The following is a 21,074-nucleotide window of genomic DNA, read 5'->3' on the forward strand; positions in this document are numbered from 1 at the left end:
GTTTAATCCAGTCGTTGATGCCTTTGGAAAAGTTTATTGGACTTGCGATGTACCCCGGATAATAATTCTAGTTTTTTGCATTTATTTAATTGTTTGTATTACGAAATTAAGAGCAATTGCTACAGTTTTTGCTACAAATAAGTTTCAATGCAAATATCTTCTAATAATATTTGTAAGCAGTGTTTTTTTATGTTTTGAGGGACCGAAACCTCCACTGAACACTACAATATTTGAAAATATTGCCTACTTGTGTAACTACAAACTATAGTGTTAGGCGAAATGTGGCGTTTTGTTTGTGGCGTGAAACAAAAAATAGAATCGTCACAAATTTACATTATAGTGAAACAAAGGCAAACAGGCTGTGTTTACTTTTATAAGTTGGGGAGTGTTCATTGCAAAACACCAGTCATAATTATTTTATTCTCTGCCAAATAATTACAGTAATTATAAGATTAATTCAGCAGAATTTTTACTTTTAAATTCACTTGAGTGACCTATTATTACAAAATTTCTGGGACACAGTAAGTTTTAAAGTTTATATCAGGGTTGTCCAAACCCAGGCCAGACAAAGCACTGTTAAGTTATTGTTATGCATGTCGTTGGGGATTTAATCAAAGAAATATAGGTGATGACTAACAATTAGGGATGTTCAAAGTAGAATATCGAATCCAATTCTGCCGTTTATTTCGGGTAATTGGAACCGATATAATTTAATGTTTTACCGCCGATTGTTGCACCTAATTGTACAAACGCGTGTGGTAAGTAGGCCTGTCGCTGCGGCGACCAATTTATAGTGCTTGCTTTAAATGTAACCTGGTAGTGCAGTGTCAGCGTTTTTTCGGGCGACCAATTACCGCGTCTCGCTATAACGTTCGTCTAATAATTAAGTGTCAATCAAGCATTATTGGGTGTAATGTCTGCTGTGGAACGTGTAATGTCTGGTGTGGAGTTTGCAATTGCCTTAAATGCGTTAAGTTGCAAAAGTAATATTACGTTGTAAAACGTGCTGGCCGTCTACAAAATGCGTTATAGGGTTACTTAAGGTCAACTTTAGGCCAATATTCAGCGAGGTTATGCAGTTATGCACAGCGTAATTGTCAAGAATTTGTTATGTCAATAGTAACTTTGTATTCTTTGCAGTACATTATTTGACTGCATAACAGATCATGTTAGTCAAAAAAGAAGCACTAAAACCCAACAATGCTTTAAAAACAGGACCGAATTGCTTATGACTTCTGTGTGCAGTGTTTCATTGTACTCACTATTGGCAAAAATATAAGTTTTGGCAACAACCGGGACAGTTGACATAATACAGTTTATAGAACTGCTTCAAATGACAGTTGTTAAGAATGTTAAACATATGGGAGATTTTTTTTTTATGATGTACACATGTTAGCAAATTGTTTGGGCGATTTATTGCTGTGATTGTAGGCCCTGTCCTGTGGGGTAGATTAAGATTAATCCCTTCCCCAAACAAAACCAAGGTTAGATAATTTAATAAAAATATACTAGGATTCGCTATTCTGGATTCGTTATTCTAGATTCGAAACCTATTATTCTAGAATACCTTGGGATTCTACTTTGAACATCCCTACTAACAATCATGTTGAAGTTGTTTGATTCTGTCTTTTTTTTCTTCTGTAGCTGTGACGACACAGTGGTTGCCTCATCTTCGTTATTTCGAGTGAACAATTGCTTTCTGTGACCTTAGCTTAATCATCAAGTTTCAATGAAATTGTATTGGCGAAATAATAACTGGTAGCGACATGTGCAAAGTTCGCAATTTGCTTTAATACGTTAAGTTGTAACAATAATCTTTATCATAAAACAGACTGGTCTTGAAGAAAATGCACTACAGGGTTACCCAAGGTCAACTTTAGGCCAATATTCAGCGTCGTTATGCACAGCGTAAATGTCAAGTATTGGTTACGCATAACTGACAGTAGTAACTTTGTTGTTTTTTGCAGCACAATATTTGACTGCATAACAGAGTACTTTTATAGTGAAATAAAACTTACACAACGATGTATTGTGTTGCATTGTTCTCACAAAAATGATACTAGGTTTCAATATTTTGGATTAGTTGTTTTAGATTTGAACATCCCTATTCGCGAAAAAGGTTGGGAACCATTGTGTTAGACCGGTTGTAAGAGAAGGCTATATGTAAGTTTCCGAACTTGGCTGTTTTGCGAACACAAGTCTCTGCATGATATACTTTTGTTTGTTTTGTCCTTTATATATATTTGAACATAACATAAGAATTACAACCAAATGAACGATACTTCCATTTTCTCCAGTCTAATTAGGTTTCGGGAGCTTATATGTCTTTCAATGTTATTTTTGACCAAACTTAATAGCATTATCTTTGAACATTTCATCCCCGACCAAACGAGAATCTTTGTTTCGATATGTAGCCTGCTGTGTGTAGCCTGCAAAGAATATGCAAGAAATATTGTGGCCTGCAATGCTTCCAACCTTAAACCATCCTGGTTTATATAGTCAAACTTAGCGAAAATCATGATTTGAATTGAGCCTTGTTAGGTTCAAATTTAAATTGTAAAACATTCCATGGCCTACAGTTTGTTAAACCCTGACAGCAACCCCACCCTCAGAAAATTGTCTCTAAACAACAGCTGGAAAAATAATCTATTTTTTTTTAAATTGCTTGATAGCTCTTCCAACCAAAAAGTAATAAAGCAGTAAAAAGTATTAAGTTAAAAGTATTGCTGCGCACATGGTTAACAATTAGGTTGAATAGCAGGATAGCAGGTAAATACTCTACCTAACCTGGACAAAGCTAGGTATTTCCTGTAGTATCATGATTTTAAAGTAAATTAATAAATGAAAACCAAATAGTTGTTTAATTATTTATATTTGAAATGATTTATTTTATTTGGAACATTCTTATTGATACTTGATTTTACTATGTACAAACTAACAATTAATTATTTTGTGAAATGCATTGTTTTAAGAGTTTGCATATAAAATTCAAATCTTAAAACATATTTAAATTGGTGAAAACACTACTGAATTTTTATAGCGGTTTTCTATATTATTAAGATGTAATATTTTATTAGGTTTACCAATCAATGTTCGTAAATATATATTTACTACTAAATTATTGTTATACTATTTTTAGCGTACAATTTTGCAACGAAAAGAGCGTTCTATTTGGGAGGATAAAAGGAGAGAAATCATCCTTGATTATGAGGAATTTTCTTTTTATGGAACTTCAGTAAGTAACTGCTGAATATTTAGGTAACACATTATGTTTTAACCCATTTTTGATTTCTGAGTTGTTATATCCTTCTCTGTTTGGCATAACAGTAATGTCAAGTACCAACCGGTCACCTTACCATGCCAAATTACATATGATTTGTTTCAAAACAAAATGATATTGCTTCCAAGCAACCTAAAGTAATATAAGCATCAGATTAGGATTAGAGTTCTTTAAGATTCGAAAACTATTTAATTATAATTTCATATAATGAAGTCTGAGTTGCTATAAAATTGAAATTTAGTAGTTTTTTAAACAAAATATGGACTTATTCCAACTACAATAAAGTGAGAAAACATTTCAAAAGGTGGCTTAAGATAACATATCCACAAATCTAAGCAAGCTTTGCACATATTTCAGCTTTGTCAGCTTCATGGCAGGTTGCCTTCCTCAAGAGTCTACCTGTATCTATAGAAGCTTTCACATTTTTACCAGCCCATTCCTTGGCTTCATTTGTCTTTTCTTTTCATAGTTTTGTCTTTATTCATACAGTTTGCTAAAAAGCGTTACTATTTTCTCAAAAAAAATATTCTTTGCTAAGCAAATGGCGTACCCAGGGGGAAGTGGGGGATACGGACCCCCCTATATCTTTTTTGTTAATTTCTGTCCTGGTTTATAACTCATCGTCCGAAGTGGCAAGGTGTAATTGGATCACACGTCTTTAAGCTAATGCGAAATCAAAATAAAACGCAAGTTTTGTCTCTTGTTTGCTCGACCGTAAACGCAAATTGTTTTTTCTCTTACGCCTTTCGTTATTCTTTCAGGTTGGCTGATTAGCAAGTGAAACAAATGACAATGCTAAGTCGAGACTTATTCCCTTTCTTCTTTGCTAAAAACGCCGAGTTAGTCTTAATGTTTCTTGCTGTTCACTGTCTGCACTAATGTCTGATGTTTGTGTAACAACAGAATTTTTAACGGAACCAAATCTTAAGAGGTAGTCTAACTGTGACTGTTCAAAGTCACCTTTTTATGTAATGCTATTTACAACAAAATTATTCTCTATAAGCATATTATAAGACTACGTGTTTTTTGTGCAATTGACGCAACTTTTTTCCCTCAACCCCAGCTTGTATTTTAGCTGACTTGGCACACTGCAAAAGGCGTGCTTGTAGTTTAGCTAAGTCTTGTACACGAAACTTAGGAAACTGCGCTGCTGATAGTCTAAATACCAAAATTTATTAGTTGTTTTTAGATAAATTTCTGCACAGAAAGAAGACTAACAAGCATACAGCTCATTTAAAGCTATCTCAAATTTTTTACAATATGTCACCCAAGTAATTTTAAAACAGCTCTATAATTATGATAATGGCATACAAAGATTAACGCAGTCCATTTATTACATTTCTTAATTATTGCATATAACTTAAAGGATATTAAATTTGTTTTTCACACTAAATAGCGGCATCATCAGCAAAGAGGTCAGGAACAGTAGTTATGTGCGATAGTCAAAATAGTCAAAAGCATGTATAAGCTTTGCTTTTTGCTTTGCAATGCTTTGCCAAAGCCACTTCGGCACTGCAGATTGCAATCTGCACAACATCATGCAGAGTTGATATTGAAATAGGATTTACGCTAATTTTATTATGTCATTTTCACTAAAAATAATAATAAGTAAATCAGATATTAGTAAAATGAGTACTTCCTAGTACTTTCCTTTTTTGATTATTTATAGCACTTTTTCCATTTAAAGAAATGCACAGATTAACAAATTTGAAAACTAGATTTTTTGGGGTAGCGCAGGAATAAACCTTTTAGCGATACCTCGCTTTCCTATAATTTTGTAAGGGTTTAAATCGCCGGCAACCGATATTTACATTCATAACATATCGCAATAATTTTTTAAAGTCTTTAGTATGCTCAATATAAATCACAAAGTTTTTTAAATAATAATTTTCTTTTTAGAATTTACAAAATATTTTTTTAAATATTAATTTTCTTTTTTTTAATTTACAAAAAAAATTTTTAAATTATCTGTAGAAATGTTCATTTTTGTGTTGAAATTATCTCCCAGAAATTTTTAGCTGACCAGACTTCGGTCCGAACAAAAGATTTCTGCACAACCGGCTATTGAATTTTTTATTCCTTTTTTGTTAAATATTGATTTTGAAGAAATGTTTAGGTATAGTTATGCACCCTTACCACATGTTGAACAAGTAACAGAAACATTAGACTGCAAACGTTCTTTAAAAATTCTATATGTGGAATGTCCACAACTAAATGACCAACAAAATTACAACAAAAATCAATAAACAATGAAATATATTAAAAAGGGGACATTTTCTAATTTAGTGCAACCATCAGTGTCAGTTTTAAATATATGAATATTTTTTACATATGACTACTTTAATAAAATTTTTGTTTTCATGAAGGCTTCCGTCATTGTTTATGAATTGGCTTGGAAAATGTCAAAAGACAACAATGAACTTTTATGGTGGGCCATCTCTGGTGTAACTGATCAGTTTCAGAACAAACGAATTGGCCGAGATAGGTAAATAAAAACTCAAACATTAAATTTTTACCAATTTCTTATAGGTAAAAGTAGCAAATTTACCAGAACAATGTAACCTATTTTGTGACAAATTTTATGCACACTCTGTATGATTTGTGAGTAACTTTGAAAACCTTAACAACACCAAATATTAACAATAATTCTATTTGCAGATATGTTACAAGCGTTCTTGAACTGCAAGGCCATATGTCAAGGTTAAATCATACAAATGAAGATGAGGAAAATTCTAAATCAATTGATTGTATGAAAATTACTTTTGAACATGAGTATGTCTTGGAACAAAGAAAGTTACACAATTATATATAGAAATCGATATAGACTTTTTTAACTGAACTAATTTGTAGTTTAGATCTTGCCCTTTACCGCCATTGGTCCTTATTCGAAAGTCTTTGTCATTCATTATCAACAATATCTGCTTTAAAGTTGTGGACAAATGTGGGAATGAAAAAACTTCACCAATTTCTTGCGGAAATGGGAATTCCTTTAAATCAGTGCAAGCAAAGGTAATACTTACACCTCAGGCTTTACTGATAAGAAATTCATTAAGCATAGTATAAGTTAAAAACTATTTGTTTAGCCTCCAGTTTATTATTTTCTATTAAACAATTATAATTACTAGCTTTCATAAATAATTAGCTATGCTTTCATGGATACAAAGTTGCGAGATAACCTTCAATCACTCTTTGAGGATTCTGCATTAAAATTTGGTCTAAAAAACATCAAGTTTCAAACATTTTCAGCCCAATATGGATTTAACCACAAAGTAAGTTTATATATATAATATAATATTTTGTGTGATTTCACTACCTCATAATAGCTGAATTTTCTAGCTTAAAAAAAACAAAGAAATAGCGTAATAACATGTCATTGACTACATAACACACTTTCATTTGCTAATAGCAAATATACTCGAGCAGTTAGAAGTAAAGAGGTTGTGATTTTCTGTCTTACATAGTCCTGTAATATAGGATGTATGAATTATTAGGTGTGGTTATCACTTCCATGTCATATGTACAAATAGTTTAACCAATTTTGGTGACAATTCACTTAAACTAGTATTCCTGACATTCATTATAAAAAGAGGAAGTGGCTATTGTTGTGGTACAGATTATTTTGAAGTGGGTTTATGTTCCAAAGACACAACACAGCATAATTGAAAATTATTAGTTATTAAATTTAATTTTTTTTGTTTTGTTTTGTTAGTTATGTGCAAGTGATGCAGTATATGCCATTGGAGCTTTAATTGAAAATATAGTAAGTATTATATGTTTTTGCTGTACAGCATAGGCTTTAAATTCCTAAATTAATTGTTTGCATGTAAAAACTCTTGTTTTATTCCTTTTCTATTGTCTTACCAAAACAGTTTGACCTCAATACCTTAAAATAAAGGTCATGCCATATGAATTCGTTTCGTAGATGTTAGCGAATAATAAAAATTTCACTGTACTATGTAACACATACTCTATACAATTCTGTTACAAAACCCTTGTAACAAGTATAATAATGAAATTTACAGTTTTAGTTTGTACATTATGTTAGCAACCCTGAGCCCAAGAACCAAATATCTTACTTAGACATGCTGTGTTAACTGCAAGGACCCAATTGGCACACATAAGTAAATTGGCAGAAATTTTGGGTGTGTCGAACTTAGCTGTGATAGAATTTCGTGTGGCTTGCAACACATTTGTCTAAATTAGTAATTCTTACACTCGTGGAACAGTAAAAATATAAAAATCCTATTATAGACACAATTTCAGTTACTTGTTTTACAACCAGATTTTGTAATGTAGTACATACAAGTTTCAATCACGAATCCTAGATTACTCCGAAAATGCTTTGGAACCTATGGCAGTGTTGGGACACTACAAAATTGTTTGGAGCCCGACCTGATGTAATTCGAAAAAGGCTGATATAACTGAATTAATATCTGTTTCTTTCAGAAGTGTAGTGACAGAAATTCTGGTATGAATCAATCAAATTTTGTTGATGCACTTGAAGGTCTTGGCAGGTAAATAAAATATAATGCTTAACTATTAACATGTATGGACAAATTTATCTATGAAGAAAAGTACCAATAAATCTTTCGGACATCTGTGGAACTCTAGGTTCAATTAGCTATAGCTTTTTTTTCATCAAATACCCTCCACTGCAGTGTTCCCTCTATTTTTTAACATGTGCGCAGGTGCCAAAATTTTGCGCACAAGCCAAAAATAAGTGCGCAAAGTGCCTAAAATGTTCAACTAAAAAGTGCCCAAATTGGATACGCGGGAGACCTTTTTTGGGGGTCTTCACTATTTTCAGTCTGATAATTTCCGCGAAGTTGCCAATTTACCACCGCAAGTTAGTTCGGAACTTCCGTTTTGTTTAGTTATATAATCTGTATGCTAGCTTTGTCGAACGGATGTTTTCGTTGCAATGAAGAGGAGCAATATGCGCGGGAGAGCACAAGAAGCATCGCAATAATCTTAATTAATTTCTCCCAGACATAAAAATGAGTCTCTTTATTTGGAGAATTGCACTCGCTTGATACGCGACTTCGCTTGGTAATTTGTGTGGCGGACTTTTTTTTAAAGTGATAACTTTGATTAAAAACAAATTTGGCCTTCACGTCTTTCCTGTTCATATTGACATAAATTTAACCTATACTCCTTTAGTTGACACAACACGCAACTTTGCTTTGTCGGGGCATATTGTAATTTGCATTGTACCATGTTTTACCAAAAAAATGAGCTTAAAAACTTATCTTCGGAAAGTCCCAACCTTTTAAGCATTAAAAAAACAGCATGAAAATTTCATTTTTGCAAATAAAAGCATATCGCAGGTTTTACGATACTCGGGGACCAATTTTACGATCTCGGTTACTAAAGATGTTGCAAGACCGCAACAGCAGGTAATTGTAATAATTGTGCTTTAAAGCTATTACGATTAGGTTTTTTTTATATAAAGCAATTACTTTTCTATAACACAAAACATACAGTGCAAAACACAGATACCTTGAACTAAAAAAAAAATATCTCCAAATTAGAAACAAAATAAACCTGTAAAATGAAAGATGGTGCTCGAATAAAACTAATTTGGGCACTTTTCGAAACTTTACGTGAAGCAAAATTGGGGTACATAAGGTATTATATGTAATAATCTTTGCAAAATAGTGATATTGTGAACTTCAGGAGACGACTGGTGGTCGAATTTAAGGAAAAAAACACTTTTTAATTTTTTTTTGCTTGCGCACTTCCATGAAAAAAAGTGCGCAAGTGCCCAAAATTTTGCGCAAATGCACAAATATTACGAATAGCAAAAGGCTTTATTTATTCTTTAGGGAATTGCTTTATTTGAGGGCTGTTCAAAACATACAGGAGCTATAAATTGTTTACATTAAGAATAATAGGGCAGTTTGTCAAGGTCAAAATTGATATTGTTTTATTATTTACAGAATTACAGCTCCAAAAGTGAAAGAAGGGCTTGAACTTGCGAAACAACAGCTAAAAGCAATTTGCAGCAATGTAGGAACATTTATCGATGTTGGACAAGTTTTAAGTTATGGTCCATTTTTGTTCGCTAGTGTTAAAGAGGTAAGTAAAAATATTTAAATTCTAATGGATGTAAGACCCCTACCCAAATTATGATTAACTAAATGTTGAGTTACTAAAATGTCAAATAAAATTTTCTTTTTCAGGGCATTCCTAATTATAACTATTTTGGGCAACCACTATTTTTAAATCTATTCTCACATTATTTACTTCAGTCTTACATCAGGTCACTGGGAAAGGTATGTTGTGAAATTAAAATTGAAAACTAATTAGAGCAGGGGTGTCCAATAAGCGGCACACATGCCAAGTGTGGCATGCGGCCTAATAAAAAATGGCATGCAAGCCCTCCCCAAAAAATACTAAAATTGTTATTTAGTCAATTGCCAAAAAAGCTCAATTTCTTATTTTTGGTAAAAAAGCTTAATGATTAAAAAGAATTGGTTCGGTTACGAAACTTGGGCACGGGAAGAAGTTATAAGATAAAAATTGGCCCGCCGGCATGTTTGAGTTGGTCACCCCTGAATTAGAGACTTAAGTTTAAATTATTGTTAAGTACAATAAAATTGTCACATGTTTTCTCTGTGTTTTAGCTAAAACGTGAGAAAGCCATGCACCTACCTTTAGTGATCAGTGCACCTTTTGATATTGATAATGGTAGTTCTATTGTTACCGGCATTCCTCCACTTGCCGATGAGGGTAAAAAAAAGTAAGTTGACAATACCAGGTAAAATAATGCATTTTTGAACTCTTTTTACATCTAACGCACATCATTATCATCTAACGCACAGCTTATAAAGCTCGAGATTAGTCTCATATTAAAAGTATACCGATTATAACCAAAAAGTCTATTGGATGATACAGTTGTAACGCATTGATAACGCCATTAGGGTGTAAAATGAATATTGCCAATTCACCGAAGGCTTCTGGTAATGACCACAGGTAGAAACTAAAGCCAACAACCTCCAACCATTAAATGGGCTACTTAATGATACAATGTATGAAGTCGTAGTAATGACTTCAAAAGTTATTATTATTATCTAAGCATAATCAAATGGAATGTTTGTGAGCTGCATGTTCGCATTTTAGGGAGAGAGACAGAGCAACCGTGGCTCATTTTGCTCCCTCTTAAGCGAGTCGCCAGGCATGTGGGAAAAATAGAAAGAAAGTCGTGTGCTCCAAGACAGAAAAAAATTTGTTTCTTTCCATGAGAGAAAGTTTTGCATCTCAAGCGAGCGCCGTCGCAAAACTGTCACGAGTGAGCAACTTTAATTTTAAGGCGTTTGTTAGCAATTCTGGATCGATGAATGTCGCTACATATTTTGTTGCCGTGTGTAAAAAAACGTGTGAAAAGAGTAAATTAATTTCAATTCTTATAAGTCAAGGGACGACCAGCGCTTTGGTGTAAACAATAGGCTCAAGGCAAAAAAACACAACATGTTATGAAATTTATTGTAACCGAACGTGTGCAACGTTCCAAGTAAAGACTTAAGTTTAAAACTTTTAGCAGTATATTTAACCACGCAAAATTTAGTCAGAGTTGGCAAAACATCGAATTTGTTGTCGCCGTTTGACCATTAAGCAGATTTACTTTTCAAACGAGGTTTTCTTTCGTTGAACGTCAAATACTGCTACCACACGGGTCGTATGCTAAACATACTTTGAATAAACATCAGGAAACCTACACAGGGTTGCAACAAAGTCTTTGAGTCTTTGAAAGTCTTTGAATTGATTCGTGTATTGAAAAGTCTTTGAATTTATTTTATATGAAACTTTGCTGCAATATTGCGGTAGTTGAAGAAATTATTTTGATTCCGTATTAATAGAAACAAGTCATTTTTTTAATGAGATAACTTACTGTTTGTATGTATTTCATAGCATCAAAGCAAAACAGCTGGACGGCTTGCAGTGACTGTTTGTAGAAAGCTAGTGTTTCTAATGTAGCATAGTGTTTTTAGTTTGAAAGTCATGGATTGTGTGTTGTGTTTTTTATTTTACTGTGTGATGTAAAATAGTTTCAATATAACTTAAAATATAACCTAATGCAATCACAACCCTGATTTAGGTTGTGGCCAAACTTAAAATTCATACTGAGTTTTGTTGTTGTTGGGATGTTTAAATTTTATATGTTTGCATTTTGTGAAACATGAGGAGATAGCCAGTGTAAATTTTGTACAACTTAATTTGTATACAGTATTTTATGTTAAATTTTTTTGCAGTATTATGATTTCCAACTATTTAACTATTGATTATATTCAGTGGTGGGATTCAAATTTTTTCTCAGCCGGTTCTGTTATAAATTTTTTTTTCCGGGAAATAGGTAGTTGCAAGAACAGGATGTAACCCACGGTTCGAGCGAATGTTGCGAACTGCGAACCGGCTGAATCCCATCACTGCTAACAGCCACACTAAAAACCAGCAGTCTAACAGCCACACTAAAAACCAGCAGTCTCATGACTTGTACTTATAAGGCGACAATTAAATTTTCAGACAGACAATCACAAAAGGAAAATTACTGCAATTATAAAAATTAACACAATGTATGACTGTTACGTGTGACCTAGACCAGTGTGGTCCAACTGCAGGTCCGCTGGCCAATGTTGGCCCGCGAGTTCCGTTTTTTTGGCCCGCGAACTTATAGTCAGCTTTGCTGCAATCTAGCAATATCACTTCAATTTTTGTTTCTTTGTTATTGCAATGGACAAAAAACTTCGTGATTGATCCTTTGTGATTTCATAACTTCTGTAGCTCAAAGGTGTAGATTTCAAAGTTAGTATATAAGCCATATGCCAGCGGTTCCTAACCTGGTGGGGGCGCCCGCCTAGGGAGGCGCCAAGCAATTCTTAGGGGGGCGCGAGCCCAAGTTTATATTTATTTTTTTTTGCAATGATTTTAATGGTTTCGTTTGGTTTGTACACCACTCCTACAGCGCTGTCATCTCCCGTTCAAACTATTTTTAACCCATATTTTATATTTGATAACAGGCTTGCAACAGGGGGACTCAAACTTTTTTGCGCGAATCTATAATGTTTTTGCAATATGGCCGTTGTATTGTGTGTCGTCACATCTTTTGAAACAAGATAACGTACTGTTTAAATTAATGTGTCGAACACGAGCAATTTGGTGTGTGCCCAATGTGAAAACCCTCCTGAATTTATAGTTTAGCGTCAATTCAACCAATTAAACTCAATTTTTTTCGCGCTTATCGCCACCGACGTCAAACTTTACTATTTTCAAGTTGTCTTAGTGATATTTAATTGAAAATGCCGAATTGCTTTTCGTAGGGGGCTAGAGGCCTATGAAAATTCTCAAAGTGGGACGTGGGCTATGTATAATTTGCCAGCAATAAGCCTGGAATCGCTATTTAAAAACATTGGCCCGCAAGATAAAAAATATTGTTTTTGGCCCGCGATGAAAAGAAGTTGAACCACGCTGACCTAGACCATTGCAAAAAAAACACAGAGTTAACAAGGGTTAGTTTAGATGTATATGATGTTACTCATTTATACTGTTTTGATTTTAAAATTACCCCCGACGTATTCCCAGTGTTTCAATTTTCGGTCTTTAAATATCTAAAAAATGTATTTTAAAAGTCTTTGAATGTCTTTGAATTTAATTCTTAGAACTTTGTGGCAACCCTGCTACACGTATATCGTACAAGCCTTCCCAGCAATGTTGTGATGGTGATTGAGGCCAAAGTCTAATGACTTCTTACAATGGGTTTAACCACGCAATACTTGGCAGAGGTCGCGAAATATTGCGTTCATTGCAGCAGTTTAGCACCGGGATTACGTATATGCTTAAATATCACGCTATCAAGCAAGTCTAAACAAATTGCTGCTACAAACTGAAGTTTTACGTTTGAGAGTTATTGACAAATGTCAAGAGTTTTCGTTACTTAAAAGGTGAATGACATTCTTAGCCAAGTGTTGTGTGCTATAGTCCAGTGGTTCTCAACCTTTTCAGCTCACGGACCGGTAAAATTTTAATACAAATTTTGCGGACCGGTGGACCTTCAAAAATTAAAATCAACCCAAAATGTAATTACGACAAAAGTATGCAACTGTAAAGCAAAGAACGAAACTTTGATTTAATGAGAAATTTGCTGCTGTCTCTTAGATATCATACGTGTTATAAGTGGTTCTATTGGAAGTTTTTTTTCAACTGGTCTTAAAGTTTAAGACTTAAGCGGGTTGTAGCCTACGTTTTAACAGTTGGGCACAACACTTTTAACATTGTGACGTACGATAAAGTCTAAAGTAGACCATTAAACTCTATGTTACGTCACAATGCTACAAATTACGAAACTGGCGAAGTTCTCGCAAAATCTCTTTGACGAAAAGGGTAAAGCGTTTTCACACATTTATAAGCCAATAACCTGCGTAAAGCACATTGCCTTGGTAAAAATAAAGTTTCATGTGGCAAAGTTTATACTTTTATGTTTGATAGCTTTTTGCAGTTTGTTTAACCTCGTAAAAGATAGTCTAAGTTCGCAAAATATTGCGTTAATTGCAGCGTTTTCCTTAACAATCTTTTACGAGGCATTTAGACACTTACACAGACAACTTACAACAACCCTAACCGAGTATAAACTACGCAACATTTGAACTGAGTTAGCAAAATATCGCGTTTATTGCAGCGGTTTAAACAGTAAGCAAATTTACTTTTCAAACGGGATTTTTTTTCGTGGGATGCAGTATGGTATTTACCGTGATGAAGTATTTGCTTAAACTTCGGGCAATTTGAACAATTGCTGCTACGACTTTACGTTTGTTAGTGATTTTCGATCGACATAAGCCACGAGTTTTCGTTACGTAAAATATGCGAGACGTGTTTAGCCAAGGTTGTGTGTTTAGTAGCTCAATTAAAACAAACACACAGCGTTGCAATTTGGTTTGATGTTAAATACCCCAAGTTTTTTAAAATCATCGGCTATAACATGCGGCTTCAGCAAGCTTATACAATGCTGGTAACACGTGATTAGTAATTAAATGGTCACAGCGCGTTCGCGACTTTCCTTTAGTAACCTATTTCACACACTAAACTGCTTTTTAGGTTATACGTTAATTTTTTATCTTTAGATTGTTTTAACCAAATGAAAAAAGTACTGGGAAATTACGAAGACAAAGAATTAGAAGTCACAGAATTAAACACGCCATTCCGCTTTCACACAGGCTGTGAGTGTTACGCTGATTGTGGGGAAGCATAAATTAACTGATTTTAGACACACAATATGACATGATTTTATATTTTTTTATTTAGTGACACGCAGTTGGCACGTTTAGGCATAAGCAATTTTTTTATGACATTTAAACAAATATCTTTGCATTATTTATGCCACGAAGATCTTACGCTATCCTTAACATGACCAACATTACCACCTAACTTAGCTTCCATAATTATGGGCTATAACATGAGGCTATCAGTTTAACATGTTACAACGTAATGTGCAATAGTAATAAAGAGCCACAGTTTCATACATTATGGTGATTATTGTAGGTTTAACCAGTAAGAATAACTGGTAAATATTCTATTTAACCTGGGCAACGCCGGGTATTTCGACTTTCGACTAGTTTAAAATTAAACTAAATACCCATTAAAGTAAATCCCCGACTGTGCGAACTTTAAGATCTTACAGATTAATTAAACAATTTCAGATTAATGAAAGACATGTTATCAAAAGTTTTATATTATGACATCCAATGCGCATTACCAATTGTGTGGGGGAAACGCCATTATAAAGCTGTGAAAAACACAAACATCAAAGCCGTTTTGAATTTAAAAAGATTTATTGGCGATAAAGCGAAACTAAGCAAGCACAATTTAAGTAGGCGGGAAAAAATAAACAATCGGGAAAACAATGACATCAAAAACCAAAATGAAAGTTATTTACCCTGATGAAGACGACCTGTATAGGACGTCGAAACGTCGGAATAAAAATTACATTTGCCAGAAGAGCTCTACAAACCTAATGACATCAAAAAGTTCACGCCATTTCTTGGTATACTTGTTCAATCTTTGACTGCGTTTGCTTGCACTTTCCGATTTTTTATATATAGGTATGAAATCAGGCACACAAGCTCGGTTTCTTAGCACTTTTAGCCCTATATGTGTCAAATGAAATTGGTGTGACATGTTTTTAGAAATTGAATAAGTAAGTTTCAGTATTACTAATTACTAATTGAGGGTCAAGTTATAATTAATTATTATGATATTTGTTTAGGAAATAATTTCTATACCTACAAACATTTATAAAGAGATCCAAGCAAAACCACAAAGGTTTTAAAAAAGATGCAAAACAACTTTATTCAACAAAAGCAGAATACTATAGTTACGCATAAAGCATCGTCAGTTCTGCTAAGATTCTACAAACACAACGAAACACCAACATTGTATATAAATAAAACTATTCCAAAGTGTAAAAAGCCAATAACAGAATTACAATACAGTTCAGACGTTAAAAATGCAAAATAAAGAGCTACTATAATAAAAGGAATCACAATGCCTGAAGCAAAACACCGCCAAGAAAACGCAAAGAAATTCTGAGGTCAAGTTAAAGAGATAAAAACGTAACGTACAAGGATTATTTAATAGTGGGTGTTATAATATGCTGAATTTTGATGGTAGCTCCTATTTTATTTAACCAGATATCCTCATGAAAGTCCAGCTGGACCATTTCGGGTTGTGCAACAAATGTTACATTGTAACACTCGTGTATTGGGGGTTTTCTTTCTAGTTAATTTCTGTGATGTTTGGCGTAGTGTCGTAGGAGGGCAGATTGGTCGATATTGCCTGAAATGTGAAACTTTTTCCAATGGTTTCTATGTGCATCTGGTAGAAAAATTTTTTTGGTTTGGCCGACATACTGATTTTTACATAATTTACATGTCGCGACATAAATTCCGTAGTTAGAACACGTTAGATTGCGTTTAAGTTTGATATAACCTTGTGGAGTGTAGAGCTGTTTAGAAGAGTTATCCATTGAAGTTTTATATTTTCAGCAATGTTGGAGCAGATCCCAAAATTAACAAAAATAATAATATTATTAATATTATTATTATTTCATCAATCATTTATAGAGAGGTTTTAGATTGTACTTCTTAAAAAATAAGCAAAAAAACATTATTTCAACCGAACCATTGTTGATGTCTGAGTCGTCTGACCAAGTCCAATTATTTCATTAAGCACTGAGGCACCATTAAAAATTCGGCAGTATTTCTGTGGTGCCCCAAGCTCGTTCTTATTTAGCTTAATGGTTGATCCCCTAAAAAACAGGGCAGAACAGGATCTTGTGTTTTAAAGTGTGGGGCGAGTTGTTACAAAAACAACATGTGTATGATTCTCTTATGTTCGTTTATGTTCGTTAGAAAGGAGCACAGTTTCGTTTAGGGGGTCGCGACCCCAATTTGGGTCGCGGAACCATTCAGTTTGGGTCGCGAAAGCCTTAATATATTTTAATAGCGGCCTGTATTTGGTTAGTTAATTGTTTCCATTAGTTTACAGAATTATATACAAGAGAGCCGAATTACTTTGAGCGGGACTATAATTGTACCGACAAACAAAACTGATCTGCTAAGCCGGAATCTGGGTTTACTTCCTAGTTTGTGTTTTTTAAAAACTCTATTTCACATCTTTTTTGCCCGTTTTCTGTTACCAAAGCGTCGTGAGCACGTTGTTTTATTAAAATTAAATTATGCAAACTTAAATCTGATAGGCTAAATATTTTTTTTGCTTAACGCTATATGAATATTATTGTCTCTATTAAGATTAAAAGTTTTGCTAACATAAACTGATTAACCAGGTTATGCAGTTTTTTAATAAACTTTAACGATATAAACAATCTATTATAAGACGCTTTACGCGATTTTTTTAAGTTTTAATATATTTTTCGTGTTGTTAAGCGTCGTCCATCTTTTTAATTAAAAAGTTTTGCTAACTAAAACCAGATGCAGGCAATCTGATTGCGCTTGGCGCAGTGTGTTAGGCTGGAAAAACCATGGTGCTTAACATCCTTGTGTTAAGATGTTGCGTTTTGGTTTAATTTTGTTACATCATGTCTTAAAACAGAGGTCGGCAACCTATAAGCCCGCGGGACGGATCGACCCTCCAGTGAAAATCATCCTGCCCGCAATATCTTTTAGAAATTGTACACAAGGCCGTGCCCCATATTTCGAACTGTTTTAACTAGCTTATACGAAAATGGACAAAATTTTCGCGCCCCGCGCGTATCTAATTTGACTTGGAGTTATATTTGCGTTTTGATGGAGTCTTCTCAGACCAAAGGTGACGTGCGCATGACAACTATAAGTAGGAAATTTTTCGTAGCATGAAACGTTTATATTTTATTTTGTGTGTGCCTAATGCGTTGTAAATGAAAAGGTTTGACAATTTAAGTCAAACAAACGCAGTTTTTTTTTCGCGTTGCTTCCTGTTGTGGTATAACTAGACTCATTTTCACTGGATCAAACATTTAGGTCCGTCCCTGATTAAGAGTTTTTTATAATAAAGTACTTAAAGGCCACACGTTTTAAAACAAAACTGTTAGTGGAAATTTAATTCGGCCCGCCGAGAACTTGCAGTTTGTTTTTGCCCGCGACTTGGTAAAGGTTGTCGACCTCTGTCTTAAAATTTATATTCCCCCCTGAAAAATCCTTGATCAGCGCCTTATAATGTTGAGTTTCCTGAAACGATTGCGAGACGTCGGTCATTTTTAGTAAGTGCCGCCGAAAAATCATTACACACCTTTGCCAGTAATTATTGCATCAAGCTAATTAGCGGACGGGGGTTGGAAGGGTCTATGGGAGGGAAGTTTGTGGGCCTGCAACCCCAGGAACACATATTGGTTGCTAAATCATATTTTTCATGCTAATGAGACATCACAAGTAGTAAAGACCAAGGCTTATTTTTAGTTGTGTTACAGAACCCTTTTATCTTTTAAAATGAATAAATTGCATAACATAGCTTTGTCTTAATAAATAGAAACACAATAAGTTCCTTTGTTTCTTTTATCAAAGCTATTTTATGAAAAACAACTCGAAGTATTTGGGTCGCGAGACCTCGCTACTAGTAATTTTGTGTCGCGCTAAAAAGTATTTGCGGACCACTGCGCTAATTTGCAAATTTCATTGACGACGCCTTCATAACGTTATAACTTGGACTAATCGATTTAGTCCTATTGACTTTTTTGTTATCCATAATAATATGTTTTTTGCTATGAGACTAATCTCAAGTGCCAATCGGCATTTTAATTTTGTAGTCCATAACAAATATAGTGATGGCGTCTTACTAACGTCCCAGACACGATATTTTTCTAGGAACTTTTTATAGAAGTTTCTACAACCTGCACGTATGAATCAGCAAAACACTTTGCGTTGCAGTTTGTTTTGTTTTTCACCTTGTACTGGCCTAGAATAAAGCAGAAACGGTGCGATATTATTATTTTTTGTTTTCTATCCCCAACATATCCGACCAAAATCTGCCTTCCCCGTGGGAAGAAGCTATGTTTGTTGTTATATAATTTTATTGGTAATATACAACTTATTATATGCAGTTTGATTAGTAGGAAATAGATTGTTGTCTGTCTGCCTATTTTCATTGATAGCCGAGTAAGGTAATTTATTGTAGAGAATTATTATATTTATCAATGATTTTCTACCACCTAATAGCATAAACAAAATATACAATATACATTTGTTGAATATCAGAATTTATTTCTTGTGATTTCAGTCTATTTGGTAATGCCTTTCTTCATGCTGCTGAAAGAGCTCAGATACAAACTGAACACGATAGCTTTGATTCTACGGTTATCAAGTTGAAAAATGAAGACAAAACTAAATTCCTAGATGCTCTTATCACCATCATGTCCTAATGTTTACTTGTTGCCTTATTTATTTTTTTTAAAATCAATAAAAAATACTGCAAGACTCCTTGCTTGATTTGCTTTTCAAGTTGGTAAAGAATATTTTAGGTGATGTTATTGAGAGTCTATATACTTATAACTAAATCGATCAATGTCAAAAATTAAAACCGTTTGATGGTTTTAAAAATCTCCAATAACAAATACCCGTACTACCTTGAGCAGGTTAAACATATTTATTTGCTGAGGTCAGTAAAATATATATCAAAAGTAAATATGTCACTCTGTACAGGCAAATCGAAACTAGTATGTATCCTATAATCATCACCCGATGCGACAACTTTAAATAGCCGGACGAATTTGAATTCGCAAAAAACTACTTAACCATGAAGCTGCCTTTCTTAACTCTGCAAAATGCTTGGCGTCTTCTATTATAACAAAACTGCTCCGTTTTTAAGTTATAAGTAAGAAAAAAGACAACCTGGGAAAAAATAAAACCAAAAACAGTTTACCTCATCAGACCTCGGAAAAGCCGCCATTTTGGAATTTCAAAATGACCGTCCGGGTCATTCCATTTCAATTCACTTACAGTACCGTACTTTGATCTGATGAACGCAGTTATGCGAAAGTTTGGCAATGTCATAAAATTCAATTTGTCGTCGAATTGTGCCAACTGATTTTTACATCTTTCCCGTCTTTTATTGCAATCCAGCAATACGACCGAAATTGGAGTAACATCCATGTCAGAATAAAACGAAATTCGGATTAAGGCCAAAATTAGACAAATCAATGAGGGTAATAAGACCTAACGTGCCTTGATCTTACCGGTTTGGTTTTATTCTGACGGGTTTTAAGTCTTATTTTCTGTCAATAATGTTATTGCGCATTTGGTTATGTTATGATTATGACGTCGGTCGTAATACCCATGTCGATAGCGTTGCTTTTTTTTTAACTTAAGATGTTTTCCCTATTGTTGTGATGTTTTTTTCGTTACGCAATAGTATTCCTAATCCTCTAGGACAGGGTTTCCCAAACTTTTTTTGGACCACGGACCACTATTTGTGAATCTGTTTTTTCGCGGAACGCAATACAAAGCAAAAAATAAATAAAACCAAATTTTATGTATTTACAAAACTGTCAACATTAATGGGACGGATGAGATTGCTTTCCTCTGCTTAATCAGGGTTTCTTAAACTGGGGTCCATGGACCCCTTGGTGGTCCGTGAACTAGTTTTAGGGGGTCCATGAAGGTCTAACTGAAATATTAGTGTATATTTAAAAAGTAATCAATTTATTAAAAAAAATAATTTAATTAAAAATAAAACAGTTTTGCACTGGAAGTATCTACACTTTTACAAATTTGGACCAAAATGAGCAAATTTTTGAAGTTTATTTTTACGAAATTTTTTTTTGCCTACAGTGGTCCATATACGAGATAAAAGAAAATTTTAGGGGTCCGCGATAAAAATAGTTTAATAACCCCTGGCTTAAATCATTAATTCATCATAAATTCAAAGCGCAACAAGTAAAATTTACGATACTGGATAGCAAAAGATTTCGAAATCAATAAGTTGTGAATAACTGCGGCAATTTAATTATTGTTGAAAGAGTATCCTACACATACTGTACAACAGGGGTCGGCAAACTTTTTCTTGTCGCGGGTAAAAACCAAACTCAGAATGGTCTTTGCGGGCCGCACAAAATGTTAACTAAGAATTATGTTATTAAAATGTTAGAACAACTGTTAATCAGGCGGGCTTCGGATCTGTTTTTGCACTCAAAATCGTGTTTAGTTACTTTTAAGGGAGGCAGTAACGTTGGCGCAAAGCGGGACATAAAGCGTTTGTTAGGTTCAAAATTCGAGTCCACACGTCATTATTCATATTGAAAAGTGTAATAAAACCA

The 21,074-nt window shown here is 34.0% G+C and overlaps 1 protein-coding gene across 1 annotated transcript in view; it reads left to right on the forward strand.

The window, feature by feature from the left end:
* Positions 1–19,236, forward strand: part of LOC146140635 (cell division control protein 45 homolog) — a 34,769-nt gene extending 15,533 nt beyond the window's left edge. The window contains exons 6-16 of the mRNA XM_083391127.1: positions 3,140–3,235; positions 5,647–5,765; positions 5,939–6,052; positions 6,131–6,289; positions 6,423–6,549; positions 6,990–7,040; positions 7,727–7,794; positions 9,220–9,358; positions 9,463–9,555; positions 9,907–10,022; positions 19,040–19,236. Of these exons, the coding sequence (XP_083247253.1) occupies positions 3,140–3,235; positions 5,647–5,765; positions 5,939–6,052; positions 6,131–6,289; positions 6,423–6,549; positions 6,990–7,040; positions 7,727–7,794; positions 9,220–9,358; positions 9,463–9,555; positions 9,907–10,022; positions 19,040–19,181 (1,224 nt within the window). The 3' untranslated portion in view covers positions 19,182–19,236. The remainder of the gene's footprint in view (positions 1–3,139; positions 3,236–5,646; positions 5,766–5,938; positions 6,053–6,130; positions 6,290–6,422; positions 6,550–6,989; positions 7,041–7,726; positions 7,795–9,219; positions 9,359–9,462; positions 9,556–9,906; positions 10,023–19,039) is intronic.
* The last annotated feature ends 1,838 nt before the right edge of the window (positions 19,237–21,074 follow it).

Source organism: Ascidiella aspersa, chromosome 6 (genome assembly GCF_963924565.1).
Source record: "Ascidiella aspersa chromosome 6, kaAscAspe10.2, whole genome shotgun sequence".
In the NCBI taxonomy this organism is placed as follows: domain Eukaryota; kingdom Metazoa; phylum Chordata; class Ascidiacea; order Phlebobranchia; family Ascidiidae; genus Ascidiella; species Ascidiella aspersa.